Consider the following 20,413-nt stretch of genomic DNA (forward strand, 5'->3'; position numbering starts at 1 on the left):
TTCCAACCACAAATAACAAACAAATATTTAATGTATTATCTGACAATTACCTTTCGGTCCAAAAGAATATTATGAGGAGACAGGGCCCGATGTACTATACCATGCTTGTTCATATACTGCAAACCCTGAAGTACCTCAAATGCTATGCACAAAACCTTTGAATAGCTACAAAAAAAAAAAAAAAAAAAGTCACAGAACAATAGATCAGTTACAAAGCAGATACAGAACCTGTTTTAAAGAATGAAATGAGGTTATAAAAATTCAGTTACATTTTTATTATTCCTCTTACAGTTCAGAGAAAATACAATCTATATATTCTATGAAATATCTATTATATACATATTTTGGATTTTCTGATTACAACAGAATTGATCTGGTAAAGATTCTACAGTTTCCTAAGGCTAATCTAATAGCAGTATTTGTTTTTCCAGGGAGGGAGTTGAATTTTGGTGGTGTGTGATTAACCTTCCGCAGGTTTGACTTTGTCAAATTATCAGAAAAGTTTCAGATGTATGGCAGAACTAACTCAAGGGAAACCACCTTTCTCGCTCAAGACAAAATACCTAAGTCCCTGAAAAATAGCTAAAATATATTTTATGATATATATACATGAGTTTACTTTCCATATCAATCCACAACCTCCAGCAATTTAATGATTTACAAACATTTTTCTTTAATTCTTTCTAAGCCATCTTCCACCATGATGCTCAGTTTTTCTCTCTCTCCATTTTTTTTTTTTAATCAAGCACCATTCATGTGGGAAGTCAGGAATGAAATACAGAAAAATAGGAAAGACTAACCCAAGCCCAAACTAGCGATATTAATATTTTAGTATAGATTTCTTTTCTACCCATTTTTTTCCATTTTAAATTAGACTTTCAAAAATTAAATTAATATCTGCAATCACTAACAGTAATTTTAAAAAAAGGTTTAAGTAAGCCAACAGCAGAGATAAAATGGAGTTATTAAAAAAAAAAGTCAACTCCAAAGCTGGCAGAATAAAAGGGGAAAAAAAAAGAACATAGAACAAATGGAACAACTAGAAAATAACAGATTTTAATTAGGATGTATCAATCATTATAGTAAATATAAATGTAAACATCTAAACTCACTCATTTAAAAGCTAAGAATTATCAGACTGGAATAGAAATTAAGACTCAGTTATATTCAGGTTATAAGCTACCAACATTAAATAAAAGATATAAATTAAAAGTAAAAGTATGGAATAACAGGTCACTGATTTTCATGGGCTTGCTTGGAGGGACAGGCTGACTTCAAAGGAGTATGTGGAACTGTTATCTTGATTTTGATGATGAGTCTGTCAAGCTTACTGACCTGTGCGCTAAAAAGGTTATATTTTAAAATATGTAAAGTACAGCTCAATAAACATGATGTTAAAAAAAGTAAGCTGAATAAAATTTTCAAAAAAAAACCTTGCAATATGACTCCCTCCTCCAAATTAAAACCATAAGAAAGAACAAGACATGAAAAGCTAAAATCCCTCTCCCTTCATCCTAGTCTGACTTTCCAGAGGTATCCACCCTTAGCAGTTTCTGTTTTCAATTCTTCTGGTGGTTAGACTTTTAGTTAATATAATTAAGGCTTTGCTATGCAAGATGATATAATTAACATACTTTTACAACTTTCCCACTTTATTTTCTCAACTTCTGATTTTCATTAGTCATATTATTTTTACATTATCAAATTTTATAAGTGAAATAGAAGAAATCTACATTCCTTTCTTGAAAGCTAAACACACAAGTAAATATATAATATGACATAGTGACAAAGTGCTAAGGATAAAAAATAGGGAAGAGAGAATGTGAGGAAGCAGGTTGCTAATACATATAGAGTGTGATCAAGGAAGGTCTCACTAAAGTGACATTTGTTAGAAATCTAAAAGAAGTGAAAAAGATATGCAGCTCTTTGAGAAATAAGTGATTCTGGCAGAGGGAACAGTAAGCAAGTCCTGAACTGGGAGACTGCACAGCAGTTCAAAAAGTGTAATAAAGACATTGTGCATGCAGGAGAATCAGCCAACAGTGTTAAAAGATGAGATTAGAGACACAGCAAGACAGCAAGAAGCCAGATTATGTTAGGCCATTTAGGCCATTTTAAAGACTTCGGCTTTTACTCTGGGACAGATGAAAAGTGACCGTCACATTTCCATACCATCATTAGTAAATATTCACTGTGAACTAAGAAAAATATATATACCTAATCCTAACCCCTAGTTCTCAAGAGAAAATGTCTCAGTCATCAGGATTTAATAGATACTATAGTTTTATAATTATAACTATTCATGAAGATTGCCATCAGCTACCATTTTTTATACCTCCTATTAGTCGTTTTGTATTTATACTTTTATTTAGCTAGAATACATCTATGAGAAAATTCTTCATAAATGTGGGATGAGTAGGACATTTTAAAGCATGACAGGTCTTAAAATGTTTTATCCTTATCTTTAAACTTGGAAAAAGATTTCTCCATTATCTTCGAGTGTTCTTTATTCATGGTAAGAAGTTCAATATCATTGAACTTGTTATTCCTCTGGAAGCATGCGATTCTTTTACACTTACAAAATTTTAGTCGAGTATGTCTAGAGTGTGGGCATTTGTGCATGTATGTTAGTAAGCAATAATCTTCTTTTAATCTGAAGACTCACATGTTCCATTAGCAGAAGAAAAAGAAGCTGACTTGTTAAGTCTTTGGCTGTTTTCTCCCTCTACTATATCTTTTAGTTAGAACTCTTAGTGGGCAAGTAAAAATTAGATCCATTCTCCAGATGAATGTTCTGTTTTATTTCTCATGAGGATGGCCTTTAGTCATATCTCTTCTATTATTTAATTTCCAGATTCTTTGTTCTGTTTCCTAGTTGTTCCTTTTCAATAGATCCTTTACTCTGGTATGGGTATATTATTCTTTCGAATTTCTGATGATAGTTACCAGAATTCTGCTAATTCAGGGGGGAAAAGTGTTATCTTCATTTCCTTTGGGATACGTTTTTTTTGTTTTTTTTTTTGTTTTTGCTTTTTCCCTTGGCTCTTTCTCTCAGACTATTTTTTCCCTCAAATATCTGATAATACCTGGTTGTCAGCCATATTTAAGATAAATTGATATTCTTCATGAAATATGTAAAAAAGAAACAATAAAAGTTACTATTTAAAGAATACTTATTTAAACTACTTCTCTTTTATTAAAGGGCCACAATAGTCACTCTAGAGCAAATAGGGAATGTGTGAAACAAAAACAATTTTAAATTAATGGAGTTTTCATAAACATCTTCAAAAAAGAAACCAATCATGTAAAGGAAGATTCCAAACTTTAAAACAACTACAGTAACACTGATAAATATACGCATATGAAAGAATGCAAATGTCTCTCCTTTTACAAACAAAGAAAAACTTTCCTTGAGATTGACTAACAAAACATAAGAACCTAGTTTTCTAAGTTCTTCTGGCTCTTTGAGTCAAGTTTACAGTAGTAATCTCTTTTGTCCTTGTTCTTTTCTTTTTCTGACACACAGACACAATTCACAAAATCTTAAAAGTTGATGTCATTTTCAGCTGTGACACTAGAGGACCTCAGTCGCACACTGCTTTAAAATAAATGTCTTCCTTTGGAAATGAAAACCAAACCTTTAAAGCAATTTTTCCATTAAACCAGTTCTGAAACAGCTGAACACAGAAGACTGCATGTTCTATTTTGTCTACTTGCTTTCCCTGATTGTAAGATATAATTGGAAAATACTTCCATGTCAAAAAGCACAGTCATACTTTTTTTGTTCTTTTTAATTTGAGAGGTAGAGCATGGGGGAGGGAGGAGGTGCAGAGAGAGGAGGAGAAGCAGACTCTCTACTGAGTAGGGAGCCCAATGTAGGGCTCAATCCTGGACTCCAAGATCATGATCTGAGCTAAAGGCAGATACTTATCTGACTGAGCCACCCAGGTGCCCCCACATTCATGTTATTATCAAGTTGATGAGCATATATGCTGAAATAATTTTTAAAAATTCAAATATAAAGCTGAAGCTCATGCCAAACCTTTTCTTAGCTATTACTTGAGACTATTACATGAATTATAGCGATTCGACTCAGTAGTAATCAGTATAAATCAGAGTAAATCAGATTTGCTTATCTGCCCTTTTGTACTCTTAGGATTTAATTTAAAAAAAAAGATTTTATTTTTATTTATTTGACAGATAGATAGAGCCAGAGACTACAAGCAGGGGGAATAGCAGAGGGAGAGGGAAAAGTAGGTTCCCTGCGGAGCACAGAACTCAATGTCGGGCTCCATCCCAGGACCCAGAGATCATGATCTGTGCCAAAGGTAGATGCTTAACCGACTGGTTCACTCAGGTGCCCCACTTAGGATTTAATTTTAAAATTTATTTTAAAATATAAGGTATAAGAAGAAAAAAGTGCTATTTTCTATAATGAGAAGAAATCAGTATTTGTGAAATTCTGTATACCTTTTGCTTTTAAAACTGTATTCTTTAATACTGCTAATAGTTTAGATCACAGAATCTTTTAAAAAATTATTTTGAAGTAGCTAAAGTAATTATAACATAATAGCAAGGTAAAAAAAAAAAAAAATCACATGTCCAGTAATAGCATGTCACAGTTAACTGAAAACAGACTCCAGAAGGAGAGTTAGGATTAAGAAAGTAGGATTCACACAATTAAAAAATATATATATATTGCCAGGGAATAATAGGATTTCATCCTACACAATTCCCAAGTTAGACTCTTGTTAATAAAGAAATCCATCACTAATCTAGAAAATGTAAATGAAAATTCAAGTCAGAAAATACTCTCTTCCTTTTGAAATTTTCAGTTACTACTGTTACTACTAGAGACTGGGAGGGCAGCATTTACTTTGTTACCACTGTCCTTAACACTCTGAAAAGTTTAATGAGCAAAATAATCTTTGGTGATTATAAATACATAGATATGGCCAAAAGGTAGCTTTCAAAATAATATGACTAATAATTTTTAATAAAGACATTTCAAAATACTTTCCTTTATATTTAAACACATCAATTAAGTGGCTATTAGCTGGTATTGTGTTTTTAAACCACTATGTTTTTAGGTTCCATGGATATCAAGAGAAAGAATTAATCTCCACAGTCAAAAAACCTACAGTATAGTTGGAAAGACAGATTTATAAACTGGTAATTTTAATACAATTGAATTCAATAGAATTTCAATATAATTCAATACTTAAGTTAGCAGAGAAGAATTAATCATCCATTTCTTCTGTGTTACAAGAAAAAGAAAACATAAACACCTATTTCTTACACTGGTGAATCCAAAACAGGTCTACAAAAATAAATCTTGGGAAAGTATAATTAAAAACAAAACAAAACAAAAAACACTACTAACCATGAGCAAGAACAATTGACAATAATATTAAGGCATGAGTTAACCTGGCTGTATATGAATTTTGTTTTTTTGTTTTTTTTATTTATGATAGTCACACAGAGAGAAAGAGAGAGGCAGAGACACAGGCAGAGGGAGAAGCAGGCTCCATGCCGGGAGCCCGACGTGGGACTCGATCCCGGGTCTCCAGGATCGCGCCCTGGGCCAAAGGCAGGCACCAAACCGCTGCGCCACCCAGGGATCCCTGTATCTGAATTTTGAACACAGCTTAATGATTTTCAAATCTAGTAGGTTAGTAAAATACCAAGTATATTTTGTTCCTCCCATTACAGATGTATTTCAAAGGAGATTTACACTGTGCTTCTGTTTCAATCATCCCTAAATAAACTATAGTTGTTTAGCTTAGTTGGTTAAAACGTATTGAGGCCAAGATCATGGGTTTAATATCTATAAGGATTGGTTTGCTTCACATGTTCATAGCCATAGATTTTCATCCTAACTACAGTCAGTATCGCCAAATTCAGATACTTGTCACAATGAGACAGTGCCCAACCTATTTACTTAAATATCCTGATATTCAATGATAATTTCCTATACTTCTCTGAAGACCTGCTCTTTAATCTCAGTAAGCCCTTGAGATCCCTATTCTCTAAGCCTCCCCTGTTATCTCAACCAGACCCCTTTTGACATCCTTCTTTAGTTTAGATCTATTCTGTCATTTCAACCTTTTATTTTTTTTTTCCAGAATTCTTAATGGATTCTCATCTGATGGCCTTACCTCTGGGAGAATTGTACTCCTCTCTATATTCTGACAGTATAGTTGCTGAGCTTATTAATTCCATAGTAATAATTTCCATATAGGTTTGTCTCTCTCAGTGTACCTTGAGGCAGGTACTAACTTATTCATCTTGCAATCCCTATCACAGTGACTGTAAGGTAGGGGTTCAATAAACATGTATCAAATAATAGGTGTTCAATATATGTACACAATGACATCCTATGATGGTGCAAGAGGGTGCAGAAAACAAGATTAAATTCTTCACCATTAATGAAATAACAGCTCAAAATGTATATTATGCTTCCAATGGATCAACACTGTCAACCTCATTTATAGAAGGTTCATTTCTTGTAAGCTGACTTAGAGGTTTTTTTGAAAGAAGGAAAATTCTGCCATTTGCAATAATATGGATAAATCTGGAGGACATTAGGCTAAGTGAAATAAGCTGGACACAGAAGGACAAATACTGCCTGATTCCACTAACATAAGGTCTAAAAAATAGTAAATTTATAGAAGCAGAGAACAATGGTTACAAGGGACTCGGGAGAGAAGAAAATGGGAGAATAGGGAGAGAGGAAAATTAATTGATTTAAAGTTTCAGTTGTGCAATATGAGTAAGTTCTGGAGATCTTCTTACAACATAGTGTCAGTAGTTAACAATACTGTATTGTCCACGTAAAATTTTGTTAGGAGGGTAGATATCATTGTTAAGAGTGTACATAAGTGCTTTTATTACGCACAAAACTAAAAAAGACACAAGGAAATTGTTAGAGGTGATGGATATGTCTATTACCTTGATTGTAGTGATGGTTTCACAGGTGTATTCATATATCCAAACTCAAATGCATACATTAAATATTTATAGTTTCCTTCTATATCAACTATACTTCAATAAAGGTGTTAAAACATTAATAAGGACAAATTCCTATCAGCCTCAAACCATCAGTTCTTTTTGGTATTTGCAATGTTTCCAAGAAGAGATGTTATTCAGATTGCAAGAAATAGAGGCCAAGAAAGAGAAGAGAGGTCAGGGTTGCTGAGATAGATTTGGAAGTCATTCACAATAGGTGGTAACTAAAACCACACATGCTATTTCCTCTGATCCATAATCCACGATATTTCTAAGGGCCACTCCACAAGCCAAAATACCCATACTGTCAGCAAACCAAGAGAGGAAACACACTTCTGGATTCTATGAGTTCAAGATGTTCTTTCACCTTATAAAACCTGATCACTCCCACAGAAATTTTCCTTTTGGTCTAAAACTTTCCTAACTTGGTATCAGCCCGAAGTAAAATATTAAAGGAGAGTAAACACAGATGAAAATTAGTTAGCTACTGTGTGATTTAAAAAATGGAGAAGAAAAATGAAATACTAATGACTAATGTTCAAATAATAATACAACTGTATAACCCTGTGTTATCTTCAACCTAAACTCTCCTTCTGTAACTTCAAGACATAAGAACTCAAGAAGTATATAATTTTTAATGGCTCACTGATCTATAAGTGAAATTTGGAGAGGGGGTATTTTCAGTGGTGAGCTAATGTGTTTGAGGCTCTTATAATTTGCCACTTATCACTTAACATTTAGCATAATGTTAAAATTTAATAAATTTAAAATTTAATAATTTTAACAATGTTAAAATTACCACAGTATTTAACAGAGTAATCTTTTTTTTCTAAAAAAGAAAGAAAGTTTTTAGAGTTGAAAAAGGAAGTAATTTATTTCACTACTGGGTACACATGTTACCCAGTCATGCTAAATTTAATAGTTCATTTGTTCAGAGTCAGATTTTTGAAATGGAAGTTGCATTGATTAACTACTTACCTAAAGATTATTTTGTAATAGGTCTAAAAAAAAAAAATCAGTCCTCTGTCCCTGTATTGTGCGATTGGGCATATTTTACAATTTGGTTCTCATTAAAAAAAAAAAAAGATATTGAAAGCCATAAATCTGGAATGTGACTAATTCTCAATGGGATACAATAAACTGGGGGATTAATTTTTCAACCTGAATACTAGATAACTTTCCTTTCTCATTACAAACTTAATTTGATAAGATCAAAAAACATATGGAAAGTATAGGCTAGTGGCTTGAGGTTCAGACATAAAGCCAGGAGACTCTCACTAATTTGCTTTGCTTGGAGAATGTTCCAATTTCATCCCGCCTCAGTCTGCTAATGTATAAAGTGGAAATATAACACCAAAAAGGGGCTGAATGAAGATCAATGAGCTATTGGTCCGGCACAGAATCCTGGCCAATTGTAAAAGTAGAACAAAATAAACAAAAAGCCCAAGTCCCTCTCAAAAAAACAACAAGGTTTCTATAATAAATTATAAAATAACATTTTGTTATTCTATCTATCTATCTATCTATCTATCATCTATCATCTATCATCTTCCATAAATTAACAAAGATTTTAATCTGGGCTAATCCAACTATTTGCATGAGTAAGATCAGCAAAAATGGTTTCCTAATTTATCTTTGAGAAAAAAAGATTGACATTTCATAAGAAGGATTGGAGGGTCTCAGGGTGAGCTGGTTATTTCTGCAACATGAATTTTTCTTCTTCCAAGCAGACCTTCTATCCTGGGACAGACACTCCAAAAACATTTCTTTCACCATAGTTACTGATATTGGCTGTACAAACACACTGGGCAATAAATCTCACTTCCCATGCCCTGGCAGCATTTGGGACTACATAAAATTGTAACTTTTCTCTAAGACAGAACCTATGGTGGCTCATGTTTGTTTCAACCTATGCCCTTGCTCATTCTACATTTTTTTTTTTATTAAGCTTAAATTTATTTACATATTACTATGTGAAAAAGAATGAATAAATTTCTATTATTGCTCAGAATTTTGATTTGAGACCAACATTTTCCTTTTAGGGAATCTGCCACCCTACCCCTAACTCATCACTACAAACAAGTGAACTGGAGAGGGCCTACATTTTAGGCATGTGTTTTACTTCAGTGTCTGCAAGATAGCATAGTGCAAAGAATAGTTTGTCAAACTATAATATTCAGTTCAATGATGTGTTGGTCTATCTTAAGAAAATTGTAAGAGATTTGGTTGATGAAAATTTCCTATTCAGTTTCTATTCTATTTATCAGAATTGGGTGATGCAGTGATGATATTTTGACCAAAGAATCCAAAAAATTCAAATTTTATTCTTAACTATGTCTATCAACCTTGCAAAGTTCCTATGATATAGCAATTGTCTGATATAGGAAATTTGCAAGGTTCCTATATCATAACTTTATCTTGCCTTATTCAGCCATCAAGGAGGCAGAATAAGGCAAGATAATATTAATAGTTGGGCCTTTGTCTCCAAAACTAATGTAGAATTCTAGAGAGCTTTGCTTACCTACATAGTTCCTTTTTTCCAAGACTGATCCACCTGAATGAGTCGGTTCTATTTCTCCTAAACTTCAACTAGAGTCATAGATTTCTATGATACAAGGAAAATCAGATTAATTCCAGGAAGCTATAGGAAAGAGAGTAGTATGTATATATAGACAGATACCCAGAGTATACCATAATAATACCAGAACACTGTTAAAAAAGTAAAGGACAATTATATTTTACTAAGTCATGGAAAAGCATTATATTAATGAATAATAATATCAGTTGATGTAGTCTAAATAGGGCCCCACTCCCACTCCCTTTGCCCCAATATGTCCACATCCTAATCCCCAGAACCTATGGATGTTACCTAATTTGGAAAAAGGGTCTTTGCATATGATCATCATGGATTATCAAGATGGGCACAAAATCCAATGTCAAGTGTTCTTATAAGAGAGACACAAAAGAGGAGCTATAAAGACAGAGATTGGAGTAATGTGGTCACAAGGCACAGAAGCTGGAGAATGCTGATAGCCATCCAGAAGTTGGAAAAGGCAAGGAAGGATTCTTTCTTTCCAAGAGCCTCTGAAGAGAGTGGGCCCTGTCAATACCTTAATTTCTGACTTCTGGTCTCTAGAACTAGGAAAGAATAAATTTCCGGTGTTTTAAGCCACTCAATTTGTGATAATTTGTTGCAGCAGTCATAGGAAACTAGTATACTTGTTTATAAAGATGCACATGACATCAAGGTGACTTGTTTTTCCCCAACATAATCTGAGTATAAGTATTCTCCTTTTCTTTAAATGATCTTTATTTAGATTAAATTACATGCAATAAAAAAACACTTATTTAAATATACTGTTAGAAGAGTTCTGACAAATGTATATATGACTGCAAACACTGCCACAGTCAAGAAATCGAGCACTTCCATCATTTTGAAAGGATTCTCTTGTTCCTCTTCCTGGACAGTCTCCATATCCCACTCCTGGCTCAAAGCAACCACTGGTCTGTTTTCTATTACTCTAGATTAAGTTTGCCTTTTCAAGAGTTTCAAATAAATGGAACACCACAGCATTATTTGTGTCTAGCTTTTTTTCCTACTTCACATAATATTCTTAAGATTCATCCATGTTGGGATCCCTGGGTGGCGCAGCGGTTTAGTGCCTGTCTTTCGCCCAGGGCGTGATCCTGGAGACCCGGGATCGAATCCCACGTCAGGCTCCCAGTGCATGGAGCCTGCTTCTCCCTCTGCCTATGTCTCTGCCTCTCTCTCTCTCTCTCTGTGTGACTATCATAAATAAATGAAAAAAAAAAAAGATTCATCCATGTTGGGATCCCTGGGTGGCGCAGCGGTTTGGCGCCTGCCTTTGGCCCAGGGCGTGATCCTGGAGACCCGGGATCGAATCCCACGTCAGGCTCCCAGTGCATGGAGCCTGCTTCTCCCTCTGCCTATGTCTCTGCCTCTCTCTCTCTCTCTGTGTGACTATCATAAATAAATGAAAAAAAAAAAAGATTCATCCATGTTGTTGCCTGTGCTACCAGTCCTTTATTCTTTTTTATTGCTGAGTAATATTTTACTAACTTGCTTATCCATTCATCTGTTGAAGGACATTTTCTCCTTCAGACTTTTAATAGCTAAGAACAATATAGTATTTTGCCAGGAAAGTGGTGGACATATTTACAATGAAACTTCACAAGAAAATAAACAACAATACAGAGTCCCAGATTTTGAGGAGTGTCATATTCTTAAAACGTCATTATGGGAGAACAATTGAAAATTTGTGGCATAAACTAATAAGGATTCACATTAAAATATGCAAATTGGGATCGGTATGGTTTTTTTTTTTTTTTTTTTTTTTTGGTCTAAGATGTATGTGGCAGATATGGGAACATCCAGTCATTATCATGATGATTCTGAAGCACTTGTCTGCATTTGGACATTGATGTAAATGCTGTAAAAAACAAACAGACATGAATGTTTTTTTAATGTCCTATCACCTAAGACAGATGACACCAACAATTGACAAAATGTCTAGCTAGTGAATAAACTAACATGTGAACAGAGAAAGTAAAGTACAGTTAGCATATTCACAGATACAGAATGCATTGACCTGAACCAGACTGCTTGCAGAAGAGAGCTATGATTTTCATTGACTTAGATGATTAAAAGAGAGAAAACTGCATTTCTCTTTTCTAGGTAATCCAGGAGGAATTTGTAAGTAGGATACCAGTCATTCTTCACATGACCACTTCGTTTTCATTTTAAGTCACTGTCTGAAATAGCAACCTACATTTACAACCCATCATCTTAAACAAGAGCACCCCACTTCAACCTTCCAAAACTGTTTCATAAAGAAAAATAGAAGAAGCAATCTCATTGCTTTCTAATGGATGCTTTTACTACTTAACTCTTCAAGTTCATCTCCTTCACCTCTCGTCCCATGGACCCTATGCATCTGCTTTATTCATTTGCCTGCATCTCAATGCTTTTTTTGCATATGCTGTTTACTCTGCCTTTCTATCTGGTCCACTTGGATGACACCTATACATTCTTTAAAATTCAACACAAGCATTATTTTCTTATAAAACTTTTCTGGATTCTCCTGGCTGTGAGGTATTCTGTCTCCAAGATAACTTGCATATTCTTCTGGCACATATTTATCAAAAAATGCTAAATTATAATTGTTTATTATGATTCTGTCTCCTCATTAGCTAGCAATTTCTCTAAAGATGGGAGTCTATATTTTCATCTTTCGTCCCACTAGCACCTAGTCCAATGTCTGAGATACATATGTATTTAATGAAGGAGTATGGAATGGTTATTGCATAGGTTAATCCTAATTTAAATCATAATAGGTCATCATAGAAAGGCTATACCTAGTCCACAGGGAATGCTAATTGATAATATTCAAAAATCATTTAGTATATTATAGTACTTACAATAATAACACTATTGCCACAACAGCCACTAATAGGAAACTTAGATAACTCATACTGTATCAATGTTGTTACAAATAATTCACATGAATTATTTCACTATCCTAGAAGGTATATTGAAGCACAGAGGGGTTAAGTAAATTAGCCAAGTGAGTAAATGGTAGAGTTGAGATTCAAACCCAGCAGGTTGGTGTTAGAGTCTGTCCTATGTTATATCGCCTCTCAGTGTTTAACAGTATAGAAAGTGAAGTCAAAAGAGAGGTTTTGAGCTCCAGCTATAACATTGTGATAGGCATGGTAAAAGTAATTGCTCTAAGCATCAGTTACCATACCTTATTGTTATGACCATTTTGCCATCATTAGGGGAGGATATGGATAACTTATTACAGGCATGTCTCATTTTATTGTGCTGTGCTTTATTGCACTTCAGATATTACGTTTTATCTAAGCTGAAGTTTTGTGGCAACATTGTGTTAAGCAAGTCTATTGGTGGTGTCATTTTTTTCAACAGCACTTGCTCACTCCATTTTTCTGTGTCATATTTTGGTAATGCTCTCAATTTTCCCAACTCCTTCATTATTATTATATTTGCTATGGTGACCTATGATCAATGATCTTTGATGTTACTCTTGCCATTGTTTGGGTGCCACAAACTGTACTCATATAAGATGACAAAAACAATTGGTAAGTAGTATGTGTGTTCTGACTGCTTCACTGATAGGCCATTCCCTGTCTCTCTCCATCTTCTTGGGCCTCCCTGTGCCCTGAGATGCAATATTGAAATTAGGACCTTACAGTTGCCTCTAAGTGTTCAAGTAAATGAAAGAAGCAAATATCTCTCACTTTAAATCAAAAGCTAGAAGTATCAAGCCTAGTGAAGATGGCATGTTGAAAGTCAAGATAGGCCAAAAGCTAGAGATCTAGCACCAAACAGTTAAACAAGCTGTAAATGCAGATGAAAAGTTCTTGAAGGAAATTGAAAGGACTACTCCAGTCAATACACGGATGAGAAGATTGTTTTGCTTTATTGCTGATACGGAGAAAGTTTCAGTGGTCTGGATAGAAGATCAAACTAGCTACCACTTTCCTTTATGCCAAAGCTTACCATAAAGCAAGGCTCCTCACTGTTCAATTCTGGGAAGGCTGGGAGATGTAAGGAAGCTGCAGAAGAAATGTTGGAAGCTAGCAGAAGCCCAAGAGGTTTAAGGAAAGAAGCCAACTCCTAACATAAAAGAGAAAGGTGAGGATGCAAATGCTGATGTAGAAGCTGCAGCAAGTTTTCCAGGAGATCTAGCAAGATAATTAATAAACATGTCTACATTAAATAATTTTCATTGTAGATGTAATGGCCTTATATTGTAAGAAGATACCACCTAGGACTTTCATAGCTAGAGAGGAAAAGTCAATGCCTGGCTTCAAAGCTCTAAAGGATAGGCTGACTCTTGTTAGGGGCTAATGTAGGTGTTCAATTTGAGTTGAAGCCAATGTTCATTTACCATCCTGAAAATCCTAGGATCCAAGAATTGTGCTAATTCTACTCTGCCTGAGCTCTATAAATGGAACAACAAAGCTTGGATGACAGCACATCTATTTACAACACGATTTACTGAATATTTTAAGCCCACTGTTGAGATTTACTACACAGAAAAGGATTCTTTTCAAAATATTACTGTTCATTGACAATGAACTTAGTCGCCAAAGAGCTCTGAAGGAGATGGACAATGAAATTCATGTTATTTTCATGCCTGCTAACACAACTTCCATTCTTTAGCCCATGGATCAAGGAGTAATTTCAACTTCAAGTCCTATTACTTAAGAAATACATTTTGTAAGGCTATAGCTGCCATAGACAGTGATTCCTCTCGTGGATCTGGACAAAGCAAATCGATAATCTTCCAGAATGGATTCACCTCTCTAAATGCCCTTAAGAACATCCCATGCCCCTTCACGGGAAGGGCATGTCAAAATACCAACATGATAAGACATTTGCAAATACCTTCTTCCATTCTGTTGGTTGTCTTTTGGTTTTGTCGACTGTTTCCCTTGCTGTGTAAAAGTTTTTTTTAGCTTCATGAAGTACTAACAGTTCATTTTTCCTTTGTTTCCCTTGCCTTTGGAGACATATCAAGCAAGAAGTTGCTGTGGCTGAGGTCACATAGGTTCTCCTGTGACCTGTGTTCTCCTCTAGCATTTTGATGGATTTCTGTCTCACACTTAGGTCTTTCATCCATTTTGAGTCTATTTTTGTTTATGGTGTAAGGAAATGGCTGTTTCATTCTTTGGCATGTAGCTGTCCAATCTGTCCAGCACCATTTTTTGAAGAGACTGTCCTTCTCCCATTGGATATTTTTTCCTATTTTGGTAAGATTAGTTGATCATAGAGTTGAGGGTCCACTTCTGGGTTCTCTATTCTGTTTCATTGATCTATTTGTCTGTTTTTGTGGCAGTATCATACTGTCTTGATGACTACAGCTTTGTAATAGAGCTTGAAGTCTGGAATTGTGATAGCATCAGCTTTGGTTTTCCTTTTCAACATTCCTTTGACAGACACAGACACATAGACAGACAGGAGGATGGTGAGGATGTGGAGAAAGGAGAACCCTCTTACACTGTTTCATTGGGAATGAATGCAAGCTGGTGCAGCCACTCTGGAAAACACTATGGAGGGTCGTCAAATAAGTTTAAAATGGAGCTACTCTACAACCCAGCAATTACACTACTAGAATTTACCCTAAACATATAAATGTAGGGATGCCTGGGTGGCTCCATGGTTGAACATCTTTGTTTGGCTCAGGTCGTGATCCCAGGGTCCTGGGATTGAATTCTGTAACAGGCTCCCTGCAGGAGCCTGCTTCTCCCTCTGCCTATGTCTCTGCCTCTCTGTCTCTCGTGAATAAATAAAATCTTAAAAAAAAAAACTACACACACACACAAAAAAAACTACACAAAAAAGCCCCCACATACAAATGTTTATAGCAACAACTTCCACAATAGCAAAACTATGGAAAGAGCTCAGCTATCCATCAACAGATGAATAGATAAAGAAGATGTTAAATATATATATATATATAATATATATAGTAATATACAGTAAATATATATAGTAAATATATATAGTAAATATATATTATATACAAAATAATATATAATATAGATATGTATTTACAATAGAATATTACTCAGCCATCAAAAAGGAGAAATCTTGCTATTTGCAATGACATGGATGGAACGAGAGGGTATTATGCTAAGCAAATTAAGTCAATCAGAGAAAGACAGTTGTCATATTATTTCAATCATATGTGGAATTTAAGAAACAAAACAGAGGATCACAGGGGAAGAGAGGAAAAAATATCAGAGAGGGAGTCAAACCACAAGAAATTCTTAATCATAGGAAATAAATTGAGGTTTGCTGGAGGAGAAGGGTTAGGGGGATAGGGTAACTGAGTAATAGACATTAAAGAGGGCATGTGATGTAATGAGCACTGGGCATTATATAAGACTGATGAATCACTGACCTCTACCCTGAAATTAATAACACAGTATATGTTAATTGAATTTAAATTTAAATCAATCAATCAATCAATCAACATGAGTCAGTTTGGAAGAAGTTGATGCCAGCCCTCCTGGATGACTTTGAGGGGTTCAAGATTTCAGTGAAAGAAGTAAATGCAGATGTGGAAATAGCAAGATAACTAGAATTAGAAGTGGAGCCTGAAGGCGTGAATTGCTGCAATCGCATGACGAAACTTAACTGGATGAGGAGTTGCTTCTTATGGAAGAGCAAAGAAATAATCTACTTCTGGTGAAGATTCTGTAAAGATTGTTAAAATGATAACAAAGCATTTAGAATATTACATAACTAAGTTTATTACATAAACTTTATAAAAGCACTGGCAGAGCTAGAGAGAATTGAAAGAATTCCTACTGTGGGTAAAGTGCTACATGCACTGCATGCTACAGAGAAATCATTCATGAAACAAGGAGTCAATCAATGCAGCAAACGTCATTGTTGTCTTATTTAAAGAAATTGCCACAGCAACCCCAACCTTCAGCAACCATCACCCTCATCAGTCAGCAGCCATCAACATCAAGGCAAGACTCTCTCCACCAGCAAAAAAGATTATGACTTCTAAAAGTTCACATAATAGCATTTTTTAGCAATAGAGTATTTTTAAAGTAAGATTTGCACATTGTTTTTAGACATAATGCTATTGCACTCTTTATCGTATATGGTATAGTTGTAAACATAATGTATATGCACTGGAAACCAAAATATTATTTGACTTGCTGTACTGAGGTGGTCTGGAACCAAATCCACAATACCTCTGAGGTATGCCTGTAGTTGTATGACCAGGAGAAAATTACTTATTAGATGCCTTATAGGGGCATATGCTTCCTCACACAGAAAATGGAGGTAATAGTAATAAATTCCATCATAGAGCTCTTGTAAGAAAGAAATAAGATAATCATTGTAGAGTGCTTAGGACAATGTCTAGAATATAATTATGTTGTTATCATTATTATTTTTGTTTAGTCCTTCCTCTTTGAGGTCCTGAATATTTATAATAAAAATCATTTCTAAAGTAAACTTTGCATTTGTACAAATATTTGTAATAGGTGGCTGAGAAGGCTAAGATGACATAGGAATTCATAAACCCTATGTGTATTCTTTTGTAGTATATGCTGTTTTCATTTCTTCACTCCTAAAATCTTACAAGAGAACCCATTTTGCCAAAAGTATACAGCTGACCTTTGAACAACACAATTTGAATTATGCCTACCCACTTATACAAGGATTTTTTTCGATAAATATAATACAGTACTATTAGTGTATTTTCCTTACAATTTAATAACATTTTCTCCTAACTTACTTTATCATAAGACACAGTATATAATTCATATAACATACAAAATATGTGTTAATAAACTGTTTATGTTACTGATAAGGCTTCTACTCAACAGTAGGCTAATAGTAGTTAACTTTTTGGGGAGTCAAAAGTTATACATGGATTTTTGACTACACAAGGGGTCAGTGCTCCTAACTCCCGAGTTGTTTAGGGTCAACCATACTAAAAAGATTTTGGTTATAATGAAACCATTTTTGCTTGTTTCTTTGTATGCCAAAATAAAAGTGGGTTCTCTGATTTCTGGCTTGATAAAGATGTCAAGAAACAAAGCAATCCCTATAAAATCAGCAAGATAGGCTGATAATTAATTATAGGACTCTGAACTTGGCAATTTAAAGCAGCTTGTTGCCACAAAAGATATTGTGCTTTTGGAATAGCACCTATCAGAAAAGCAGATTCTGGAATACTATTGTTCAAAGAAAGGCCACAGGGATGCCTGGGTGGCTCAGTAGCAGTTGAGCATCTGCTTTCAATTCAGGTTATGATCCCGGGGTCCTGGGATCGAGTCCCACATTGACCTCCCTGTGGAGAGCCTGCTTCTCCCTCTGCCTGTGTCTCTGCCTCTCTCTGTATGTTTCTTGTGAAAAAAAATGAATAAATCTTTAAAAAAACAAAACAAAAAAGAAAGGCCACAGTGAGAAGAGGCCAATTGGAGTCATAATTCACTGTTTATGCTATAGTTGGTCTTGGCTTTTTACATTTGAAGACATTTGTTGTTCTGTAAACCTTAGATAACTCATTAACTAGGATGAATAACTCTAAGGCTATCTATGAAAAGCATGTAGACAGGTAACAAGAACACAGTATGTATTTAATAAATACAAGTGTCACAAGTGTCCCTTCCTTTTTTCTATCCCTTCTGTTCATGAATGATATTATTAAATGTTTTAATTTAAAAGTGCTCCACTTAGGGGAGGTGGGTGGGTAGATGGGGTAACTGGGTGATGAACATTAAGGAAGGTACTTGTAATGAGCACTGGGTGCAACTGATGAATCACTAAATTCTACCTCTAAAGCTAATCATACACTCTATGTTAATTAAATTGAATTTTAAATAAAAAAAATTTTTAAAGTGCTCCATTTAAATAATTTCTTAAAGTTCCTAAAATTGCTACTAATGTCATTAACTTATTTAACTCCTTATATACTATTTTCTCAGTGTATACTGAATGTGTAGTACAGACTTCTGAAAATGTACAGCTCATTCAGATAGCTCCTAAAAAATTCTGCCAATTAATTATAAACACAGTTTTTCAAATGTAAATTTTAACAAGAGGAAAAGAAAAAGTTATAGGTATAAATACCACACCTACCAACCATAATCTTACTTTCAATTAAAATCAGTTTCTGTTAATAAATTTTTTGGTAGCATTTTTGATATGTCATCTGCTTTTCTAACACCAACAATGATCAAATGACCAAACCATATGACACAAATATTATCTCAGGGCTTTTAAACATTCCTGAAAAAGCCTTTAAGGAAATATTATCGTTAAGACAAAGAAAAAAATGGGCACTGAGTAATGTATAGAATTGCGGACTCAATATGTTGTATACTTGAAACTAATATGATGTATGTTAATTATACTTCAACTAAAAAAAAAGAAAAAGAAAAAGAGTTCTCTCCATCAGGGCAAACATCTGCTTTAAGAAGAAAAGACAAAGAATTAGGGATAGTCTTTCCCCTGTTAGCTTGAAAAGCTTTTAGGTGAACTAGATCTATGCCTCCTGATATTACAGAGAGAGGTCCTCTAACATACTGATGACAGGACCCTCCATCCAGAAATAGCTTCAAGAAAATTGGCCAATTATTGTTTGAAAAGAACTTCTAACTTTTAATTATGCCAAAACTGAAATAGTTTTGGAAGGCACAGTGACATCTAGACCAATAATTTTAAAAAACGCCTTTTGACCTGTTAACTCATTTAGGTATCTGGGGGATAGTTTTGATATTTTGACAAATTCACTGAGTAGACTTGCTCACATTTTAAAATTTTACGGGGGACACATTTGGCTTATTCTATGATAGAGAAAGACATTTAGCAGTTTCTACTTTCAATTTTGTTTTAAAACAAACAAAATTTCTCCCATGTTTTATTTTGCTGTCCAATGGTGCTCAACAAAAGCACTTGTTCAAGAAATTGATCAGATCTAAACTTGCTTTCTGAGAAAAGTTCTATGTTAGCAATTACGACTATAGCATACATCTATGCAAAGATAGGATCATCCTCCATTCAATCAAAATGATTATCTTTGATGAAAACATGAAATATTTTTTTAACTTTTTGAGGAAACTCTATACTGCACCATATACTGGCTGCACCAGTGTATATTCCCACCAACACTATAAGAGGGCTCCTCTTTGTCCATAACCTCACCGACAGCTGTTGTTTTGTTTCTTATGTTGTTGATTTTACCTATTCTGACAGATGTGGGGTGATATCTCATTGTAGTTTTGATTTGTATTTCCTTGATGATGAGTGATGTTGAGCATCTTTTCATGTGTCTGTTAGTCATTTGTACGTCTTCTTTGGAGAGATGTCTGTTCATGTCTTTTGCCCATTTCTTAACTGCATTATTTGTTTTTTGGATGTTGAGTTTAATAAGTTCTTTAAATTTGGAAACTATCCCTTTATCAGATATGTCATTTGCAAATATCTTGTCCCATTCTGTAAGTTGCCTTTTAATTTTGTTGATTGTTTCCTTTGCTGCGCAGAAACTTTTTATTATTTATTTATTTATTTGTTTGTTTATTTATTTATATTTTTTGGAAACTTTTTATTTTGATGAAGTTTCAGCAGTTTATATTTGCTTTTATTTCCTGTGCCTCAGGAGACATTTTTAGAAAGAAGCTGCTATGGCTGACTTCTAAGAGGTTACTACCTGTGTTCTCTAGGATTCTTATGGTTTCATGTCCCACATTTAGGCCTTTAATCCATTTCAAATTTATTTTTGTGTATGGTCTAGTTTCATTCTTTAGCAAGCTGCTCTTCAGTTTTCCCAAAACCATTTGTTGAAGACACTGTCTTTTTCCCATTACTCTTTCTTGCTTTGTCAAGGAT

The 20,413-nt window shown here is 34.4% G+C and overlaps 1 protein-coding gene across 5 annotated transcripts in view; it reads right to left on the reverse strand.

The window, feature by feature from the left end:
• Positions 1-20,413, reverse strand: part of TBCK (TBC1 domain containing kinase) — a 222,592-nt gene that overhangs the window by 170,892 nt on the left and 31,287 nt on the right. For all 5 annotated transcript variants that reach the window (XR_013370784.1, XM_077882204.1, XM_077882205.1 and 2 more), the window contains one exon: positions 51-165. Coding sequence is in view for 4 of the 5 variants with exons in the window: in XM_077882204.1 (XP_077738330.1) it covers positions 51-165 (115 nt within the window). In the remaining variant the exon portion in view is untranslated. The remainder of the gene's footprint in view (positions 1-50; positions 166-20,413) is intronic.

This window comes from Canis aureus, chromosome 33 (assembly GCF_053574225.1).
Source record: "Canis aureus isolate CA01 chromosome 33, VMU_Caureus_v.1.0, whole genome shotgun sequence".
In the NCBI taxonomy this organism is placed as follows: domain Eukaryota; kingdom Metazoa; phylum Chordata; class Mammalia; order Carnivora; family Canidae; genus Canis; species Canis aureus.